We start from the raw sequence: 9,664 nt of genomic DNA, 5'->3' as shown, positions 1-9,664 counted from the left end.
TGGTCACTGTGGGCAATTACTTGGGAATCATTCGAACCCAACGTGGAATTGTTCCTGGATCAGTCCTCCCCTCTGTTTCCTCCTCGTGTCCCTGGGTGAAATCTGCAGCATTCCGGATCTTAGGGACGCTATGGGACCCCAGAACAGCTCCCCGGGGAGCAGTCCGCCGCTAGGGGGCGGCCGCTGTGAGAGGAACCAGCCCCGCGCGGAGTCGCTCCTTTGGGGCTCACTCTCCCGACACGTCCCAGGAACGGTGGGGTGACAGTGGGGTGGGGGCGCGTTCTTCACGGGTGTGAGACAGAGCGAGCCGCCTGCGTATGAGTCAGCGCGCGGGGGGCTAGGGAGCTCCGTGAATAGTCACGGAATCTCACTCACGCTCGGCTCCTCCACCCATCCCCGTCTAGAGCGTGTGTCCCAGTCCCGCGCGTGTGTGCGCACACGGCACGATGTCCGATTCCAGGCTGTGTGTGTGTCTGGTGAGATGGGGATGAGGGGGACAGGGGTGGGTCCCTGTCGTGTTTCCACGCCCATGTGGGGTGAGGGGGTGTGTCCTGGTCAGGGTACGTGTGTACCTGTGTGTGTGCGTGCGTGTGTGTCAGTGTGGTGGGAGCGTGTATCAGTGTAGAGTGCTTGCGTCTGCGCCCGGGTCTGGATGTTGGCGCAACCTGGACCGGGGTTCCTAGCCTTGGGGGTGGTGGGGGCGTTCAGCCCCCCGAAGGAGTAAATGTCTCGCCAGCCCAAGCCGGCTCAGGGAGCGGCCAGCGCGGGGAGGGCCCGCGGTAGCGCGTCCCTGGGAGGGGCAGGAGACTGGGGGCGCAGGGGGCGGGCCAGGTCCCAGGGCGGGGCGCGGGCTCGGGGGACCCGCGCGGCTGACGTCAGGCGACTCCTTAAATAGAGCCGGCAGCGCGCGCGGCTCGGCATTTCTCGAGGAGCCCGAGCGGGGCCCGCGCCAGCGCCACCGTCCGGTCCGCCCGCCAGCCCGCGCGGCCGCGCCGCCGCGGAGCGTTCGGGGCGCCGCGCTCCAGGGGCCGGGCATGGAGCTTCGGGCGCTGGGCGCTCTCCGAAGCCGGCGCACGTGAGACCCAAGGAACGCCGTCCGGAGCCCCGTGGCCCGGGACGGGGAGATGTGGGACGCGCAGCCGCCTGTGCCCCGAGGAGCCGCCGCCCCCGGGATCCCCGGGCATGGTGCGCGCCCCGGCCGGCAGCGCCCGGAGAAGACGGCGCCCCCCACGCCCGACCCGCGGGGCCGGGGCAGCGCCGCGCCAGCCCTCTAGGCGGCCGCAGGGCCACAGCAGCTCCGCCGCCGGCGCCCCCCGGAAACCATGACCCCCGGCGCGGGCCCATGGAGCCATGGCCTATAGGGTCCTGGGCCGCACGGGGCCAGCTCAGCCGCGGAGGGCGCGCAGGCTGCTCTTCGCCTTCACGCTCTCGCTGTCCTGCACTTACCTGTGCTACAGCCTCCTGTGCTGCTGCGACGACCTGGGCCAGAGCCGCCTCCTCGGCGCGCCTCGCTGCCTGCGCGGCCCCGGCGCGGGCGGCCAGAAACTTCTCCCGAAGTCCCGCCCCTGCGATCCCCCGGGGCCCACGCCCAGCGCGCCCGGCGCTCCCAGCGCGCCCGCCGCCGCCGCCGCCGCGTCTGCCCCTCGCCTCCCGGCTGCCAACCACTCGGGCTCGGCCAGGATGGGCACCAAGCGACTGCCCCAAGCCCTCATCGTGGGCGTGAAGAAGGGGGGCACGCGGGCCGTGCTGGAGTTCATCCGCGTGCACCCGGACGTGCGTGCCCTGGGCACGGAGCCACACTTCTTCGACAGGAACTACGGCCGCGGGCTCGACTGGTACAGGTAAGGAGCGGGCGCGTCGGGTGCCCAGTGTTCATCCTTAGGGTTCATCCTTAGGGCCGCCTTCTGCGTCTTCTCTCCCTCTTAATCCGGTTCGTTGAGTGGGTTCAGGCACGTGGGGGGACTCCAGCAGGATTTGCTCAGAACTTCCCAGGGATGGTGTAGACCACGGCGCGTTCTCGAACGGCAAAGGACAGTTGTTTTTGGAGGCGCCGGAAGGGAAGGGGGATCTCTAACCAAAACCTCGGGGCGAGCCGGTGGGCTGCCTCCTTGTGCAGCCTCGGGTGGAGCAGGGTGCCCGGGGAAGGGGGCCCTCTCCTGACCTTCGCCCATCTTTACAGGCATCTGAAGGACCCTGAGCAGGGAAGGTCAGAATAGGGCCCCCTTGTGGCAGGGCCCCGCGCTTGGGTGGAGAGGCCCAAGGAGAGGTGGGGATGAGGAAGGTCCCTTCTGGAGGTTCATTCCCAGCTCCAGGTGTCAGCTGCTGTGCCTCCGCTGAGGGCGCCCAGTCGCTCTGACCCCGAGTTATTGGTCTTGGGTGGTGGAAGGGAACCTTGGATTTCAGTCATGCTCTGTGACTTAGCTTGAGCAAATACTTGAAATTCTTTGAGCCTCGATTTTCTCATCCATTGTAATGGGCAGGAAAACCGTCCCTGCCCTTATCTGCTTTCCGAGGTCTTTCTCAAGTGCCTTCAGAGTGTGAAAAAGACCCCTGTCCCCGGGTGGTACTTCCAAACCAGCAGCCAGGATGTGGAATTTGGGATACTGGTGGGCACCTCAGATAAGGGTTGGCTGGATCCTAGGGACAACCAGTCAGAGACTGTTCAGTCCTTCGTTGCCCTGCCAGATGACAGTCACCAAGGCTAGTGGTGTCTAGGGATAGCCTGAAGCTTCTGGAAGGTGACCGCCTCTCCTGTTCAGTGCCCATCGGCTCCCAATCCCTGCATGGTGCCATGGTGTAAGACTGGCCCAAATATGGGCTGAATCAGTGCATCCCCCAGGGTGGTGTAATGTAGGGGCTCCCCATAACATTCTGTGGGTCACAGAATTCCCATCATCACCTGACCCCTTGAAGACCATCTGGAAATGTCTGCATAGTCATACAGCTGGGGAAGAATAACATGGTAGCTGACAGGAACTAGAGCTAATTTTTTAAAATGTTTATAAAAATAAGCCCTTTAGGGAGTAGAAGTCATAAGCATATTGGACAAATGAAAACTTCATTAGAAGGGGGACCCCACTGGGCTCATCTAAGGGGCCCTGGATTTGCAAGGGGGTAACAGGGCCGATAGGCCTGACTTGTGGTGTTCGTGGTTGCGGGGCCAAGGGATAGGACATACACTGTCCTCAGGAGGCGGACGCACACTGTCTCCTGTGGAGCCTAGCAGGGGATCCCCAGCCTGTTGGTGGTCCCGACACCGCTATGTTGGCTTAATGGAATAGAGTGACACAGGTCTGGTGCTTTCCACACTGTGACCCACAGGCATCCCACCTGGGTGTCCGAGGTGTGCAAGGGCGGCTTCAGAGCCAGACCCCAGGGTGAGGGAGGCAAATGCGTGGAGCAGTAGAACCCTGCGTGGGTCAGCCGTGGTCACGCTCTAATGCACAGCAGGCTTTCCTCGATGGAAAATCTGAAGATTATTATGAAACCCTTTGCCACTACAAAGTGCCTTTTAAGTGCAAAACAGCAAAATTCTGAGCATCTGGCTTTTAGATACTGTGTCTTCCAATTAGCACCGGTACCCCACACCCAGCTTCTGCACTCCCCTCTCCTGGGTTCACCAGCAAACAACTTACCCTAGGCTTCCTTCCCGGAGCCCGTGTCAGTCAGGGATGGCTGATTTTTATTTTTAACCTTGGCATGTGTGATTCTAAGCCAGCTTAGCTGTGAACCTTAGAGATGGGAGCCATGCCTTTTTTTTTTTTTTTATAGCACATTTGGATTCTGCTAAAATTCTCAGCTGAGTCTTGGTAGGTTTTATTTAACATTAAGCACACTGACAGCTCCACTTCTCTCCTCCACCCCACTTCCCAGGGTCTGAGTTACCCTCCCTCTCAGCCTTTGTATTTCTAGAACGATGAGCCCAGAGGTCTGGCCCAGACTGCCTCATCCCACCACTTCCCCAGGAGAGCTGGGAGTGTACAGCTCAGGAAAGAGCTGTGTGGTTTGCATTTCTCTCTGTTGCAGACCCACACCCTCAGGGTCTGGGGGTTTGGTTGTGGATTGCCATTTCTAGGTAATACTGCCCCATTTGGGTGCTGTTTTCAGACTTCCCAGAACATTTCTCTGTTTGTGCTTTGTCCTTTATTACTAGTCAAGAAATATGCATTAATTTGCAGAAGTGACAGGGATTCCTGGGATCCTTTAAAACCCATGTTCTCACTTTATCCCCAAATTCTGTGAGTTTGGACAGCAGGTGATAGAATGCTCCTCTTTTCCTGTCCATGGCCCATCATTTCACAGGTGTGAAAACTGCAGCCCCCAAAATGCAGAGCACCTGAAAGTGGGTTGCAAAGCAAATGGGTGAGCCAGAAGTCACTGGCATGCATGATCCCACCGAGATCCACATGCTCTCGTGTGTGTGCGCACGTGAACGGTTGCTTGTGCGTTTCCAGCCAAGTGCTCTGACTCCTGCTCTGCACAGCTGGCCACTGTAGGGCCAGTGCCCACCAGGCAGACATGGCCAAAGAGCCCTGGCAGACTTTTCCAGAGGTGGGCTTCAGCGTGGCACAGTAGTAGGGCATGGATTGCATTATAATCTGTCCACGGCCAAGCCCCTGGGGGCAACTTCCTGGATCCCAAGGCCCCACTACAGAGGGACAGTGGGAAAATCCAACTTCAGTCCCAGCCCGAAGGAAAGCCTGCTTTCTGTGGAGCTGAGTCGAGAGGTGACGCCTGGCGCCTGAAGGCGGAGTGATACAGCCAGAGAGACCAGGAGGCAGAATCTGTGCCTGCCTTGTTTGGACCCCGAGCCCCTCTTGGGAACCAGCCCAGTTCGCGCCACCCTCGGAGAGCCCAGCCCTCAGCTTGGGGATCTCTCCCCTTAGAGGTTTCTCTGAATTTCATCCCCTGTGTGTCTGGCCTGGTTTCCCTCTCCCAGTTTCCTCCCCACGGTGGCAGCCAGGCCTACGGGATGGTGTCGGCTGGGGGCTTGGACAGGTAGGCAAAGCAACAGCAGGCCGACAAGGGAACGGGGGGGGGGGGGGCGGTCTCCAGACGCTGCGGGATCGGGGCCACCGTGGTACCTGTGCATCTCGGCTTCCTCCTAGAATGCGGCCGGCAGCCACATCGGAGAAGGTGGTTTTGCAGAATGAATGAAACCCCGTGTGGGCTAGTGCCCTGGGAAAGTCTGTGGTGTGTAAAGATCACTATTGCCTGGGGTTACTAGTGCTTCCCTACTGACACTTCGGGATCGCCCATAGTACTGTTAAAGCTGGGGGTCTCTGGCCCTGTCGCTGTTACCAGACAGGGCTGAGGGATTGACGAACTGCTGGAAAAGTAGTTCCGTGATAGACGAGGCAGGGTCCCGAGTCTTAAGTTCCAGTTCCAGCTGTGCTTTTATTTGCTTTTTAAAAAATTTTTTGTTCTTCTATCTCTCTCCCCCACCCCCTGTCCCCCTTGCTTCCTCCCGCATCGATAAAATGTCGCTTCACATTTCTGGGTGTCCATTTGCTCACCTTTAAAACGGAACTGATGTCCCACCTGCTTTGCAGTCTCAAACTCGAGTGAGACAGAGCATGCGAAGAGGCTGCTCCCCATCTAAGTCCTATGCAGGACGCCCTCGTGGAGCGACGGTTGGGTGTGAGGCAGAATTACTCTCTTTGGTCAGGAGATACACACGGTGCATCGTCTAGTAGTTTTTCGAGTCTCAGGGGGAGCTGAGTGTCATCGGAAGTGTTCCAGATTTTGCTAGTTTTCCGGGATGGCCAGGGGGTGAGGGCGGGGTGTCAGGAGGAACTGAACCTTCTCTGAAATGCATCAGAACGCCACCATGAGCAAGCTGAGACACAGTCATTGATTCTGTGCCTGGTGACAGCATTTTGATAGATGAGCCTGTGTAAGCTTTAGACGTCACATCTCAGGCTATTTGTTCAGTGTCGGTGGTGCTGGGGAGGGTGTAAGGCAGAGACGACACAATGCGCCCCCCGGACGCAACCGTCTAAGTAGGACAGGAAATCCAAAGCCGAGAATGTGGTCTGTCACTGCGTCTGGCTACTCTCAATCAAGAGCTGAGATTCTAATAGCAGAGCCAAACTTTAGAAAGAAATAAGACCAAAGGCAGAAGTCTCCACCGTCTTTAACCAGCTGAGCAACACATGACATGGGCTACTCGGTGCCCATCAGGTGTGCGCCCACCCCACATGTGTGCTCTTGCACGCACCATTACAATGTCCATGCAGACACAGGTTTTCGGAGTTTTCCTGCCTTGGTCCAGGAGGATGTCATCCACGCTGATGCAAGGGAATCATCGAGTCCATAAATCCCCCGTCCTTCGTCTGCTCGCTGGCAGCTGGCAGCGGGCCAGAGATGGCATAGTTAGCTCTAGCACGTGTCTGGTTGTCAGGCACCGAGGAACATTCAGCGGGGGCAAGCACGACGGTCACGGCTCAGAGACGTGTTTTGAAGAGCTAGCTTCCCTCCCCGCTGGAGTTCCCAGGGACGGTGGGAGAGCGTGCCCTGGGACAGGCTGACCCCACAGTCTCTGGTGTGTGGTTGTTCCGGGGGGAAGACCCTGACAACCTTGGTGCTTTTCAGTGCCACACTGTTAAGGCTGTTCTGGGTGTGAAAATACCACTTATTAACGATTCTAAGAGCACATCCTGCCTCCCTACCCCCATTTTAACATCACTGAAATGAGAGTATCTGACAATTGATGGGGTCTTAGACACGGTGAGGTGATGCTTCCGGGTTGGGTGGAAACTGTCTCCCCCAGAGGTGCTGTCTGCCGTGGGGGCCCACTGGACCCCCTTCCTCCAAGAGCCTGACGCTAGGTGGCAAATGCCCGGCCCAGGAGGGAGCCCCCAGCTTGCTGTCTGTGCGTCCGGCAGGGGCCTCTTCTGAGGGTCAGGGAGCTGTGCCCATTTTAGATCTGTGTCACCCATGCCATCTCCCCGGAAACGTCCCTCCTGACATGCGAGAAAGTGCAGCCCGATTCCCGCAAGGTGATAACAAGAGGCTGTGGTGGGCATGTTCTTCGCGGGCAGCTGGGCCACCCAGATATGCAGAGGCATATCCTGAGAGTCCCTGACAGGCTTGGGGCACGGTCGGTACCCAACAGGTGCTGCTGCCCGCACGCTTGCTAATGAGCCCGTGCGTCTGCCGCGTGGGCCTGGAGAGCCGCGTTCTTGCCTTTGGTTAGACCTCCGTGAGTCAGCCCTGGATGCCTGCACGCCGAGTGGGTGGGGAGGGGGTGGAAGCACTCGGCTCTGTTGATCGGGGTCCCCGGGAGGACTCGGAGGGGAGGCCGTCTGTGCACGGAGGGCCCAGCAGCTGGGGTAGGGGGGTGGTAGACGGGCACGCGGCCAGTGAGTCAGGCTGCAGGGGTCGGAGAGGTCACGGCCGATCGGACTCTGCAGGACTCCCTCTCTCCTCTGGAGCTGACCCTGGGGTGGGCGAAGCTGTGTATTTGTCGGACGCCTACCGTGCGCCAGGCTCCGTGCCAAGCTGCTGGGGACCAGCCCTCGCTGCCACTTTGTTCTCCTCGTGGGCTGCGGTGTTTATAGTCCACGGGCGGCTTGACAAGGTGGGTAAAAGCCACTAGTGAGTGGAAGTAACTTAGCATTTCAGATGTAATTGCTGCCTGTCAAGCCGCACAGCTGGGCTGTTGGCCCAGTGCCGCACTCATGGGGGGGCTTTCTCAGCAAGATTATGGCAGAGGGAGAGGGGCAAGGGGGTGTTACTGGTATGTTCTTCCAAGGGACCTAGGCCAGGGGTGCTGACTGGGTTATCTGGGGCTCGGGTGACGTGTGGTTTCCCAGGTGCAAGCCCATTGGGGGTGTCTTCCCAAACTTTGGAATCGGAGGCTCTGTGCCCATGGCCGTCAGCTCCCACGAGGAAGAAACCTGGGGTGTCCGCTCGGGGTGGAGGCCGGGGACCTCTCCCTGTGTCTTCCGAGGGGGCAGCGTCTCTCCCCCATTCTCGGAGGGCCACGTTTTCCAAGCTTCAGACATTCCTGTCCCACCTTCACAGTATTTGCCAAACACTGGCATGGCCTCTGCTATTTATAGCCTTAATATTTTTATTTAAGTTAGCACATTTATAGACTGTAATTTTTTCATAAAGATTTGGGCTTGTTTTTTTTTTTCTCAGTGCAAATATTTTGGAAACATTAATGCAGACTCCGAAGGGATGTCCCGTGAAAATTATTCCCCTCCTTCCCACCCCTGTTTCTGGGCTGCGTGCATGGTTCCTCCTCCCCGAGCCATCACAGGCGCCCACTTCGGCGTGTCCTTCTAGAGACGAGCGTTTGTAAACCCAACATGGGATAGGCAGATAGAGTGAAAAATACATGTTTTTAAAAAACAACTTGATTTCAAAACCACCCTACATGGAAAACCAGCCTCACGTGCCATCTTTAGGAGGGAATCATCAGAATAGTTTGAAAAGAAAACAATTGTAATCGAAGTCTGGTTTCTCAGGTGGCTGGAATGTTCCAAGTCTGTGGCCTGCCCCGTCTTTGTCTGAAGGTACTAGAGGATACTAGTAGGAACTAGTTAAAGAAATCTTAATTTCTGCATGAGCCCTTTCTTTCTCCTTGATGTGGGAGAATGGAAGGAGTAGAATCAAAATGTAAAAAATCAAAAGTTTTCTCTCTGTGAGGAATAGTCTGTGATACTTCATAAATAATTCATAACTACCTGGTGATGTTTAGTAGGTCTGTGGAGTACTCCAGATTACGGAGATGGGCCATCCAGCCGATGTCCCATCCGGGGAAGCGCTGCTAGAATTTGCAGGAAATCCACCCTAAGTAAATCCTGCCTGATTTCCAGCTTTCAGATTCCTTTGATGTGTTAATGATTGGAAGAGACAAGCCAAAGGAAAACTCAGAACAAATAAGAGCATTCAGGAAGTATTTTGACTTGCAATATTTACAAGGGAGTCTAGCCTTCAGAGGAACAGTGTTCCCAGAATAAAAGGTATAACAGGTATTAGGAGGGGGGGAGGGGGAGCTCCCAAACCCTCTCAAAGTTGCCATTGGTTTCTTCACTGTTCCCAAGGGTGTAATAACCGCATTCTCCCCCCCCCCCCCCCGATTATCAGATCGACGCAGGCCGTTACATACACACCTACAGGTTTCGGTATTGCAAAAGTCACACATAAAGTTGTTTCCACCAGGGACTGGGCAGTTTATGGTAATTTATGGGAATGGGGCTTAAGCCCTTTTTTTCTTGTTCTTTCTTTCTTTTTTTTTTTTTTGAGTCTCATGCGAGACAGGGCGTCTTTTTAAATTTTCAGGATGCAAAGTCCCTTTCACTTTGGGATGCATGATGTGAGACTTCAGCCTAGTGGCAGGATGAGGTGACACTTGAGCCTTCTCAGCTCTGTAGTGGGAGCTCTGCGGGGGAAAATTGTCCCTGGGACTTACCGTTCCTGGATAGAACCATATCCAGCAGCGGCGATGGTAAGGGTGTCTGTGACAGCAGGGCTCGAGAGCTTGCCTTTAGCGGGGCCAGTAGCCATCAGTGCTGATGAAAGGGTGGCTTCCTACAGACTCAGCCTCCCCCCACACCCCCCACTGGTCTGGGCGCTCACAGCTGGGTGAGGGAGTCCCACATCCTCCTGGAGGCTGGCAGAGAGATGAAGCAGGCACTGCAGCCCTGGCTTT

General features: G+C 57.0%; 1 protein-coding gene across 1 annotated transcript in view; it reads left to right on the top strand.

Annotated features, from left to right (window-relative positions):
• Positions 1 to 1,350: 1,350 nt before the first annotated feature.
• The window catches only part of HS3ST2 (heparan sulfate-glucosamine 3-sulfotransferase 2), a gene marked incomplete at its 5' end in the record, with an annotated part of 87,173 nt that continues 78,859 nt past the window's right edge, over positions 1,351 to 9,664 (top strand). Inside the window, one exon of the mRNA XM_080831710.1 lies at positions 1,351 to 1,841. Within this exon, the coding sequence (XP_080687836.1) occupies positions 1,351 to 1,841 (491 nt within the window). The remainder of the gene's footprint in view (positions 1,842 to 9,664) is intronic.

Source organism: Martes martes (assembly GCF_963455335.1).
Source record: "Martes martes genome assembly, contig: SUPER_18_unloc_1, whole genome shotgun sequence".
Classification (NCBI taxonomy): Eukaryota; Metazoa; Chordata; class Mammalia; order Carnivora; family Mustelidae; genus Martes; species Martes martes.
The sequence above is the reverse complement of the archived record's forward strand: the minus strand, read 5'-3'. Positions and strand labels throughout refer to the sequence as shown.